The 12,600-nt window shown below is 45.3% G+C and overlaps 1 protein-coding gene across 1 annotated transcript in view; it reads left to right on the forward strand.

Moving 5' to 3' along the window:
- The window catches only part of LOC146782659 (extracellular calcium-sensing receptor-like), an 87,124-nt gene that overhangs the window by 46,660 nt on the left and 27,864 nt on the right, over positions 1-12,600 (forward strand). The window contains exon 4 of the mRNA XM_085637161.1: positions 6,170-7,000. Coding sequence (XP_085493287.1) covers positions 6,170-7,000 — 831 coding nt within the window. The remainder of the gene's footprint in view (positions 1-6,169; positions 7,001-12,600) is intronic.

Raw genomic sequence — 12,600 nt, forward strand, 5'->3', positions numbered from 1 at the left:
TATCAGAAAGTTAAATGTGTCCAGAAATAGTGCATAGAGTAAATGGTAGTCGCACACTGGAGGAAATTAGGTTCAGGGTTTCTTGGTGGTGGCAGAGGTCTTGCCATCCTCACGTCCTGATAATTTTGATGGATGTCCCTGCTGGTGAGGGGGGATCCACAGTTTCAGTACCTGTTGTTGCTGCAGGTGGTTCTTCCGGTGGCAGGGCGGCTCTTCTTGTGGCTGTGACAGATGAAGATTGGTCAGATGTTGTAGGACCACAGGAAGGGGTAGATGGTGCTGGGAAAGACCTGCACATATGGGTGTAAATGTCCTGTAGCACCCCAATCAAGGTGTCCATATTGGAGCTGTGACTTCGATCTGATCATTGAACTCCCTCTGCAAATGCTTCATCTCCCAGAGCTCGGTGTGTACGTGGCCCATCATGTCTTGGGACTGATGATAGGCTGTCCAAGACTTGGTAAATTGTGGTCTGGGTGGGAATGACCCCAGTGACTTCACTATGTTGGCCCACAGAATTCCTCCCACTGCCCCTAACCCCGCTACCCTGTTTCTTTGGCCCGCGGTGCTGAATCTGACTGGATCCAGCGTGAGCTGTAGCTGGTGGTGGTATGGTCTTAACATAACCCAGGACTGAGGGGCACACAATTGGTGTTACAGTGGTAGGAACACAGAAAAAGAAAGGCTTCAGTCAGCTGATCTGTTACAGCTGGGGTGCGAGGTCTGGGTATGGGCCCAGTAAGTCTCCAAGGATCTCATTGTCATCCAGATTACCAGCAGTGTTGTTCTCACTGAAGGCTTGATCATGGACTGGAGTCGAGGTCTCTTCAGTGGCTGATTCCTGGCCACATGCTCTGGCAGTTGGATCTATTGAGAAGTTGCGAACTGTTTTATTAGCAAAAGTGTGTATTTTATATCCAAATTTTTTTAGACAAACAATGTGGATACCTAGAAGACAAAAAGAGGTAGAGGTTAATAGTATTATGGCTTTCAGTGGTAGTGTACATGTTACCCTAATTTTTGGCAATTGCAAACAATCCAATTTCAAATATGCAGGTAATAAGATGCCCTGCAATGTTTATGAGGTTATTAGAAAGAATAGCTCACATCTCTGAACCATTTAACCCAACACAGTGGAGAGGTAAACTGTGTCATTGACAATTCCAAGGCCTAGATGACTTCAACACAGACATTTATGCATCTTGGGAATGGATGTTTGGCAATACCCATCATGTGAACAGCGCAGAGGTAGTTTTTGTAAATACTACTTATATTCTGCACTGTTTGATTTGTGAAACAAATGACATCAATTCAATTAACTGAGAAAAGCAGAATAACATTCAGAAGACAACGCAAACCATTTTCAGAAGAAAGCATTGCATAGGTATTGATCACTACATGACAGTTTACCATAAGTAGAAATATGTTAGAGAAGAGAGAATCTGTAATGTGGCATACCATTATTCTTTTGTCAAAACAGAGACAGGGCATGATAGTAGTTGTAGTCATTTCAAAGACAACTTCCCAACACTTGCAAAATGGTTAGCGGAACATAAAATATGCAGTTGAAATAGGACAAACACTTACAACATGGCACACATATGGAAATGGTTTATTTGATGTTCTAACACTTACAGGCACCATACCATCATGTGTCATGTGATGGAGATTGACACCTGTCATCTTAGATGCAACACAATACATTTATACAAACAATCCATAATATCTGATACTGGTTTTGCTGTTATGAAAATATATGCAGATAACATTGGCAACAGCTGAGTTGAGACCAAACAAAACAAGTCTAGCGAGACTTGGTAAAGTGTGACTTACCAGACTCCACTCCATAAGGTATTCCTGTCAACCCTCCAGGATGTAGGATCTGCAAGACCTTCTCCTCCCAGGGCATGAGTTGTACGGGAGGCCTGGGAGGACTGCCACCAGTTGTCTTGGCCTCCATGTGATGCTTGGAGGCCAGGATATGCATCCTCCCCCGCAGGTAGTTCCACCTCCTCCTAATTTCCTCCTGTGTGTGCAGGTTGTTAGCTAAAGCATTCACTCTGTCGACTATTCTGGCCCACTTTTGCCTTTCCTGAGATAGGGGTGTATTGGTACGTGGGGTCCAAACAATTGTGGCTCCACTCTTATCATAAAATCCACCATGAATGACAATTCACTGTCAGTAACACATGGATTTCTGGGGTTTGGCATTGTGCAAAGACATATGATTAACTAAATAAAAATACCACAAGGTAACAAATGAAAGAAGATAAAGGAACAAGAAACAGGGAAATGGTACAAAATACCCTCACTTAACTGGCAAAGACTTTGGTAGCAAATGCCATGGTACAGTGGAATGCAAAAACAACAGTTGATGGACAGAATACAGAACAATGTCATACATTCAACCCAGTACAGAGATCTGGGCGTAAATCCATTGTTTTTTTGCTCACCATGCCATTCCAGTTTGAACCCAGCCATTTGCAAATCAGTCTTGACCCTGTGCCTCATGGGAACAGTCCAGCCCGAACTGCCAATCCAGGTCCTCCCTGGACTGGAACCAAGCATCCTAGGACCGGTTTCGGAGTTTCACCGCCCTTCAGCCAGGATAGCCTGATTCCAGTGACATGGAGAGCACGGGACTCACATCTGAGCATACCCGTCCCACTCGGGGTGACAAATGCAAAAACAACAGTTGATGGACAGAATGCAGAACAATGTCATACATTCACCCTGTAAAGAGATCTGGGCCTAAATCCATCGTTTTTTTGCTCACCATGCCAGTCCAGTTTGAACCCAGCCATATGCAAATCAGTCTTGACCCTGTGCCTCATGGGAACAGTCCAGCCCGAACTGCCAAGCCAGGTCCTCCCTGGACTGGAACCAAGCATCCTAGGACCGGTTTCGGGGTTTCACCCCTCTTCAGCCAGGATAGCCTGATTCCAGTGGCATGGAGAGCACAGGACTCACGTCTGAGCATACCTGTCCCACTCGGGGTGACAAATGCAAAAACAGCAGTTGATGGACAGAATGCAGAACAATGTCATACATTCACCCCAGTACAGAGATCTGGGCCTAAATCCATCATTTTTTTGAAGAGGAGTGAAACCCCGAAACCGGTCCTAGGATGCTTGATTCTGGTTCAGGGAAGACATGGCTTGGCAGTTCGGGTTGGACTGTTCCCATGAGGCACTGGGTCAACACTGATTTGCATATGGCCATGTCTGAACTGGAGTGGCGTGGTGGGCAAAATAATGATGGATTAAACCCAGATCTGTGACTGGGGGTGAATGTTTTGCCAATGTGCAACATTCCATCCATCATCTTGTGTGTTTTGCTGTTTGCCCAATGTGGGAGGGGTATACCCAGACATGGGTCCCGTGCTCACTACGCCACTGGAGTCAAGCTATCCTGGCTGAAGAGGGGTGAAACCCCGAAACCTGTCCTAGGATGCTTGATTCCGGTCCAGGGAAGACATGGCTTGGCAGTTCGGGTTGGACTGTTCCCATGACGCACAGGGTCAACACTGATTTGCATATGGCTATGTCTGAACTGGGGTGGCGTGGTGAGCAAAATAACGATGGATTAAACCCAGATCTGTGACTGGGGGTGAATGTTTTGCCAATGTGCAACATTCCGTCCATCATCTTGTGTGTTTTGCTGTTCGCCCTATGTGGGAAGGGTGTGCCCAGACGTGGGTCCCGTGCTCACTGCGCCACTGGAGTCAAGCTATCCTGGCTGAAGAGGGGTGAAACCCCGAAACCGGTCCTAGGATGCTTGATTCTGGTCCAGGGTAAACATGGCTTGGCAGTTTGGGTTGGACTGTTCCCATGAGGCACAGGGTCAACACTGATTTGCATATGGCCATGTCTGAACTGGGGTGGCGTGGTGAGCAAAATAACGATGGATTAAACCCAGATCTGTGACTGGGGGTGAATGTTTTGCCAATGTGCAACGTTCCGTCGATCATCTTGTGTGTTTTGCTGTTCGCCCTGTGTGGGAAGGGTATGCCCAGACGTGGGTCCGGTGCTCACTGCGCCACTGGAGACATGCTATCCTGGCTGAAGAGGGGTGTAACCCCAAAACTGGTCCTAGGATGCTTGATTCCGGTCCAGGGAAGACAAGGCTTGGCAGTTCGGGTTGGACTGTTCCCATGAGGCACAGGGTCAACACTGATTTGCATATGGCCATGTCTGAACTGGGGTGGCGTGGTGAGCAAAATAACGATGGATTAAACCCAGATTTGTGACTGGGGGTGAATGTGTTGCCAATGTGCAACATTCCGTCCATCATCTTGTGTGTTTTGCTGTTCGCCCTATGTGGGAAGGGAATGCCCAGACGTGGGTCCGGTGCTCACTGCGCCACTGGAGACATGCTATCCTGGCTGAAGAGGGGTGTAACCCCAAAACTGGTCCTAGGATGCTTGATTCCGGTCCAGGGAAGACATGGCTTGGCAGTTCGGGTTGGACTGTTCCCATGAGGCACAGGGTTAACACTGATTTGCATATGGCCATGTCTGAACTGGGGTGGCGTGGTGAGCAAAATAACGATGGATTAAATCCAGATCTGTGACTGGGGGTGAATTTTTTGCCAATGTGCAACATTCTGTCCATCATCTTGTGTGTTTTGCTGTTCGCCCTATGTAGGAAGGGTATGCCCAGATGTGGGTCCTGTGCTCACTACGCCACTGGAGTCAAGCTATCCTGGTTGAAGAGGGGTGAAACCCCGAAACCGATCCTAGGATGCTTGATTCCGGTCCAGGGAAGACATGGCTTGGCAGTTTGGGTTGGACTGTTCCCATGAGGCACAGGGTCAACACTGAATTGCATATGGCCATGTCTAAACTGGGGTGGCGTGGTGAGCAAAATAACGATGGATTAAACCCAGATCTGTGACTGGGGGTGAATGTTTTGCTAATGTGCAACATTCCGTCCATCATCTTGTGTGTTTTTTTATGGTACAGTGGAATGGCAAAGGATCATGGTCTGAAATGGAGGGTGTTTTATAGTGTGATATGCAGGTGTTTTGATTTGGCCAATTGACACCAGGTGTGTTCTACTAGCATCCATCCACTGGCCACTGGGATGGTGCATTGTTGAGCATGTACCGCAACAGACTCCCTCTGTCAGGGACCCACCACTAGGAGACCGTTAGCACAACTGAGAAATCTAAATCTGTGCTGCGGGAACAAGCTGCCCTGACTGTGATGCAGTACTATTCACCAGCATTGTAGTCTGTTTCATAGGCAGTGGTGAGCAGCGACCGCAGCGGGAATCACTGTCAACACAGATGGCGAGTCAGCCTGCATGCATCTAAATATGGCGGGCAAAAGACCATTGACTTTTCAGAGTACTTGTGACCGCCACCTTGGCGAGACGGCGGGAAGACCATCAAGATCTAAATCAGGTTGTTAATCATCTCTTCCTTATTTAATCCTTATATGCTGTCAAGCTCTCCCTTATGAAAGTTACTCTAAAGTTGCACATTCCTTACGTGGTTAGCCACTCAGTGGAAGAGGAAAGGAGGAACTATGCCCTTTACATCCTTGAAATCTATTTTCTCAATTATTCAACTAAGGGCATCTCTCTTTAGGGAGCATGTGAGTAGAACAGAGAATCATATCTCATTTGATTCTTTGCCAACTATATCATGTTTGTGATTAATCTGTAGAAAGTGTTGTTTCAACTTAGGCTCTGGGAGAGGTTTACTAAATTAGCCTACACACTCAACTCACAGTCTTTCGTAAGGAACCATGACTTGTTAAGAAATTAATGTCCAATATCTGGACACTTCTGTAGGCTGAGCTTCAACTGTATGCACAATAAAAAAAGATGTCTCCATTGGGCCACATTAAAAGTTGAAATTGGTGTTTAACTACATGCCTTATTTTACTCTACTGTGGAAATATTGGTAGGTAAAAATACTCACCTTTCACTGCAAATGAGTTGAGCATCTATCTCATTAGTTAAATTGTCAAGTAATGAACAAAAAGGTTTTATTTTCCATGCATGCAATGTATATTTTTTTCTAAATTCTGCAGTGGTCTAGTTTCTTCTCTACAAATTAACAATGATGTTAATCAGGTTGTTCGAGAAGTTGTCTCCCTTTTTGTAATCATTTGCTTTTCACAACTAATAGAAATACATACAAATACATTACATCATTTCAGGTCAGCTACTTTGCTTCCAGTCCTCTTCTTAAGAACAAGTATGAATTTCCATCCTTTCTCCGTACTATCTCTTCTGGTGAAGCTGAGGCGGTGGTGATTGCTCAGCTTGTAATGAACTTTGCTTGGACTTGGGTGGGTCTGCTTTCCACAGATAATGATTTTGGGGAAATTGGTTCTCATCTTACGAAGAAGGAGCTGCTAAAATATGGAATCTGCATTGCTTTCCATGAAGTCATCCCAGTTGTTTCCTCATTGACAAGGACCAAAGAAATTGTTGAGTTGGTGAAGATGTCTACAGCTACAGTTGTCATCGTCTATGGCTCTGAGCCTTACATAATCCCAATATTGCGGGGGCTTGCAGAAGAATGCAAATATGGTAAAGTGTGGATTGCCATGGCCAGTTGGTCATTTTCATCTTTTTTAGTCACTGAACCCTTTTCTTCCCTGTTGAGTGGCACTTTGGGGTTGGCCTTGCACAAGGGTGAGATGGCCGGTTTCAGAGAGTTCCTCCTTCAGATTCACCCATCTCGTACCCCTACTAACATGTTTGCTAAGCCTCTCTGGGAGATGGCTTTCAGATGCCAATGGCCCAGCTCAGCCAAAAATGAGACTGCAGATCAAGGTACAGGTCTTACGTGTTCCGGTGAAGAGCACCTGGAAGAGATCAATAACCCATATCTTCATGACCCAGATCTAAGAATCAATTTTAGTGTTTATCTGGCAGCCTATACTGTGGCACATGCCCTGCGAGAGATGGTCTCCTGCATGCCGGGCAATGGGCCCTTTCTAAACAGGACATGTGCAAAGCTAAAGACCTTTCAGCCATGGCAGGTGAGATGTTCTACTAAATGCATTTATGTCATTTGTTTAAAGATTGTGACTATGTGACTAGCAAGGATGTTTGATTTAGACCCTTGTTATTGCCAGATAACATGGATGTGCCAACTAATCCATCTTGGTATGTGTAACATGAATGTACAGATATATATTGGACCAACAAAGGAATTGGCATCAATAATATGGAGCCCCCGGCCAAAGGCTGATTGGTAAAAACATTGGCATAAAAGGCATGAGCAGTTGTTCATAGCCAGCTAGCTGTCTCACACAGGAAGTGATTTGGTAACATTACAACTTTGCTGCATCTCACTCAACAGCTATTTAGCACAAGAATGCAAAAACTAATGTAAGGAGTATTATGTGCCAGCATTACTACCTATTATTCACCCATTCCAAAAATGTTTTTCACTTTCTACACCAATGGGATAAATACTCCCTTAAAAAAAACTTCCTGTTCTAACTCATTTTCTATTTGATTTTTGTGCTCAATCGTTTTGAGGCTTTCAGGAAGGATAGGGCAATTTCCATTATTGCCATTGCCATTTCCTACATATTGAGTGAAGTTACATTCATTTTCCATTAAGGTAGGAGATAGTGATTATGTTCATGTTACATAGACACAGACAAAAAAGCACACATACTCTCTCCTTCTGCATTGAAAGACTTAAAAAATGTTGGTTATTGTACAAAATATTGTGTTTTCTGTCACTTAGTACCCCTATCAACCCTCATTTGTCTCCCTTTCCACTGCCCTTTAGCCCCTCTAGTGCCCTGCTTGTCATATAAAGGATTGTTCACAATATACGCACAAATGATTGTTTGAAAATCTGAAGCTCACCCCTCCAATCTTACTGGCAAATTTACGCCTCTGGTTATAATTATGTTTGACCCGGGGTGCTTAGTTAATTTTTTATATTTGCTGAATATTTTCCAGATGTTTTTCCACCTGGGGCTGTATTATGTATAGGGCACTCTTCCCTGTGTGCACCATGGAGCACCTCAAAATAGGTGAGCCAGATGGACACAGGGAAAGTGTGCCCTATTACATTGAATGCAATGCCCTGGGGGCAGCACATTCAAGTGAAATACGGAGTGCTTTGAAGCAGCAACCCGCCTGCACTCTAAGAGGGATTAGAGATTCCGCTGCAGGTGGATGCAGTGAGTGATTGCACCCACCTGCAAGGGGATGTCCTTTGGGGTCCATAGGACCACCTTTCTCCCCTCCAGAGGGCTGCCATCAGGGGGCGCACTGACAGTATGCCACCTTTTAGATGGCGCTCCGTCAGTGCACCTTCTGACAGCATCTTTGTCTCTGCGCTCATGTCTATAAGGAGACAAAGGGACCCCCTTATTTGCATGGGGCCACTCTCCCATGCACATGAGGGAACACCCTCTGGCTATAGCGCTGATGCTGTATGTGTACAAGCACTATCTTTATTACAGAAAGCGTCTGCGGCACTTTTTGTAATTCCAAAGTGCCTCTGGGGCACCCAAAGAGGGTGCTAATGCCCGTTGTGCCTCCAGAGCACCCCCATCATACGGCCCCTGGATTTTCAAGCCTGCTCCGGAGATGTTTGATTGCGCAATGGCCCCCCCTGTTTGAGCACTCTGAGTGGCAAATCGGGTAGGGGGAGCGAACAATGAGTGCCTCGGCCCATTTTCTTTTTGAGAAAAGAGTGTTACTCGAGCTCCTTATTTCCTCAGCTTTGGAAGTGTGTCCACTTTCTGGTGTGAGCGATATGCTTTGGCCCACAGCAACAAGAAGGCATTTAATAAAAATGTAGCCGCCCTACCAATCTTCCTCTCTGTAGTCTTGGGTTATGGAGGCTGGGCGGGGGGTGTGGCTTAGGGCTAATGGAGTAGGTTGGGGCCTGTGTAGCTCCATGCCTAACTCCATCATCTTCCACTACTCTGCAACTTTATTGCCCACTTAGGAGCAGCATCGTGATCGGGCGCTGTGAATGTGTTGTCACCTGTCAGTGTGAGGATGAGTGGCCCATGTATGTTTATTAGGCCCAGTGTAGCTGCCAATAAAATGTTTAGATGGCGGAGAGTCCTGGCTTGCACACAATCATTGAAGCAACATTTAGTGGTCTGTGAGTACCTTGTGCTGAAGATTGATACGTACAGCGCCTCCCAGAACAAAGGGGCATATCAGCAAAGAACGGCGATGAATAACGCAAAGCGCGCTTAGCGCTTTGTTATTCATCGCCGTCTATCTCTGGAATTTATCGCCCTGGTAGCGCGTTATCAACAACGCGTTGCTCCAGGGCGATAAAAATTCCAGAGATAGCGGGGGAAATTGCCGTTTTGCAGGGAACATCGCTGGTTTTAAAATTCATTTTAACGCCGTCATTGATAATATGGCCCGCTGTTTCTAGAAAGGAGGTCAAGCCAATTTAACCAGGACATAAAGAGATCTGTTGTGTCGGCTGCCGCTTACAGTCTTTGATATAAAAATCTTGCAACTGTATTTCTTTTGAAAACATCCTGAAGTGCGAGGAATTGTATTTGAACAAGCCTCACTTTATGAGCAATTAGCAGGGAACACAAAGATCCTGAAGCAAGGGCAGTTGTAGGTAGAAAGAAATATTGGGGTTTATTTAAAAGCCTCGGCACCTCCGGTTTGTCACCTTTTCCATCTTAAAAGTGACGCACCTGCGGCGCAAGGGGCTTGTAAAAAATCCCCATTGTTTTCAAAATGGAAGGAGCGCTCGTTTAGGGGTGAAGTGATTGGCAAATGTGAAGATCCTGGCATTGAGTCCCAGTGAAACAATGGGCCATGTTAGCAAGGCGCGCTTAGCGCTGTATTTTTTATCGCCGGCTATCACTGGTTTAGATCGCGGAGATAACGCGTATTTATCAACGTTTATCTCCAAGGCGATAATAAACCAGCAATAGTGGCGATTCTCCATCAATAACGCGGGAATACCACCGATGAATTCCCATCGCTAAGGAAAAGGTCGCTAATAGGCAGGTGAGGATTCAGCCGTAGAATCCACCTCCCATAGAAAGCAATGGCTAAGTCAGGATTTTAGCAGGTGCTAAAATCCAGCGATAATCGCGGTTAGCGTGAGATTTTTTATCGCTTCGCTGGCATTGCTAATAGGGAGAAGTTGTGTTAGCGACTTCTTCCTATTACTTTTAGTGAGGAATGCCCACTTTGCATGTCATTAGCGATAAATATCGCTGACATGCAAAGCGGTAAAAAAACGGCCGCTATCGCCATTAAGCTGTTGCTAACAGTTGCTAGTAGCTTGCTAATAGGGCGCTAAAAATATCGGCGCTTTATCGGCAAAAAGTGCCGCTAAAGCGGCGATACTGCCCTTGCTAATATGGACCATTGTTTTAAAGGTGGAGGGAGTGCCGGTTTAAGTATGACGGAGTGGCAAATATGAAGATCCCGTAACTCCGGTAACTGCTTAGAAAATATAAAAGATCTATATGCAGGCTGCTCAGGAATAAAGATGGTCAGCTCTATCTTGCAAAATTGATGCCATTGATCGTGCAGCTTCTCTGACAGATCGTCTGCTAAGCATGTTCAGTGACACGTACACTATATTGCTGCCATTTAGTGTGTGGCTGCACTCACCTCGGGAGGGTCAGATCACACTGGCTTTGTCAGTGCAGTGAATACGAGGATCTCGTAAATCCTGCAAATACTGTATGCTTCTCAATTACAATACATGAGAAGCACTCAGTCACACGCACACATGCATGCTATAAACTATAAAGTTGTGATTTGGTATGTGACGGTGCTTGCCACAGAATGAAGGATGGCCAGCTTTAGCCGTGTTGCAAAATTGATGCCATTGAAAGTGCCGCTCTACTGACTGAGCGTCTGTCTGCTTGCAGGATTGCTGCTAAGTATGTTCAGCTTAGCTCTTAACTCTGCAGTTCACATACAGAGATGTGTTAACTTAAGTATATCTTGGATAGTTAACCATACCATATAAACTAAATAATGGCACCTCCAATGAACCACTGCATCAGCTGCCACTAGGGCATACGTCCCCTGCTATTTCACAATATCATCATAAGGGTTTAGCACCTCCATTGAAATAGACTCTACTCAATGTAACATTCCTTCTCTGCTAGAATATTCATCCTTGATTGACCTAGACAAATATTGTGTAGCTCTGGCACTAGAAAACACCACTTAAAATAGACTACCACACGACTAGACACAATGCAAACTCTGTAGAATATCTCCTTGATCAGTTCACATTTCTCTTAAATTTTCTCTGCAGAAGAGTTGGCAGGTGTTAGACTTGACATCCTATTCCCCCAAACATTTTGCACTCACCCCCTTACTTTACTGAGATTGCTTTTTGCTGGCATTGTTGGCATTTTACCCTGCTAAACGGTGCTATTGTGCTTGCACTCGCTCCTTAAAGCATGGTCAAATTGGCCCAAAACGAATTGGCATCTTTAATTTACTTGTAAGCCCCTCGAACATAGTACTATCTATACCCAGGGCCTGTAAATTAAATGCTAGTAATGGGCAGGAGCACTCATTGTGCTATCCACTAGAGCAGCATCGCAAAACATATCTTAGTCCTTCCACTGCAGCATGTTGTGCAGTTTTAAACTGCCATTTCAGCCTGGCAATAAACATTTTGCAGGCCTAAACCTTCCTTTTTCATGCTTATATGTCACCCCAAAGGTGGACCCTAACCACTCCTTTGGCAGGGTGCATTGTCTTTAAAAAGCGTGACATGTGGGTTTAAGTTTTACCTATCATAGCAGTGAAAAACGCCTAAAGTCAGTTTTCCCTGCTATAAGGCAATCTCTCCTATAGACTAACAGTGGGTTGTCTTATTGCACTTAATAAGTGTTAACTTCAGTTTGGGAGCAGGTAGAGAAATGCTGTTTACACTCAAATGAATTGTAATTTAAAATCCTTTTAATGGCAAAGTCGGATTTTAAGCTACTATTCCGAAACTGCCAGTTTTAGAAAGTTGGCATTTTTCTGCCCAAAACCAACTGTGTCTTCCTGCCAGTGTCCTAGGTCACATGACTGTTAATGGTTCTGCTGTGGAGGATCGTGTGTTGCTTCCAGACAGTGAAACAAAGGAAGCCTAGTTGTGAGGGGAGAGGGGCTTCCTGACAGGATGGTTGGGATCAGCAGTTCCCTGCCCTGATTACACTCCAAACGACCTTTCTTGCAGCACACATAAAGGAGCATTTCACCAGGCCTGCCCTTTCCAGGGAGGGGGTCGGGGTAGTGGTGACTTTAACAATGCATATCCCTTAATTAATCATGCCTTTAGAACGAAATTTAGTGGTAAAGGCATGCATGGCAAAGGCATTTGTGGGATAAGAAAGCTTGGTTAAAACGCATTTGTGGTTGATACCGTGCTGTAAAGGCACGCATGGTTCAGTCATGCATGCCTGTGTCAAACAACAGGCTACCCATAGTGACATCATAGGTCAGTTGGCTGAACCTCCTGTTTGAGCTACAGGTATGCAACAAGCTCTCAGAGGCCTCCCTGCAATTACCCAGCTAACAGGACCCAAAATGCCATGCCTGAACATGCATGAGCCTTGCTGCTGGCCTCTGTTGGAGTGAGTCATGATCCCTCAGAGATGCC

The sequence above is a fragment of the Triturus cristatus genome, chromosome 12 (assembly GCF_964204655.1).
Source record: "Triturus cristatus chromosome 12, aTriCri1.1, whole genome shotgun sequence".
Classification (NCBI taxonomy): Eukaryota; Metazoa; Chordata; class Amphibia; order Caudata; family Salamandridae; genus Triturus; species Triturus cristatus.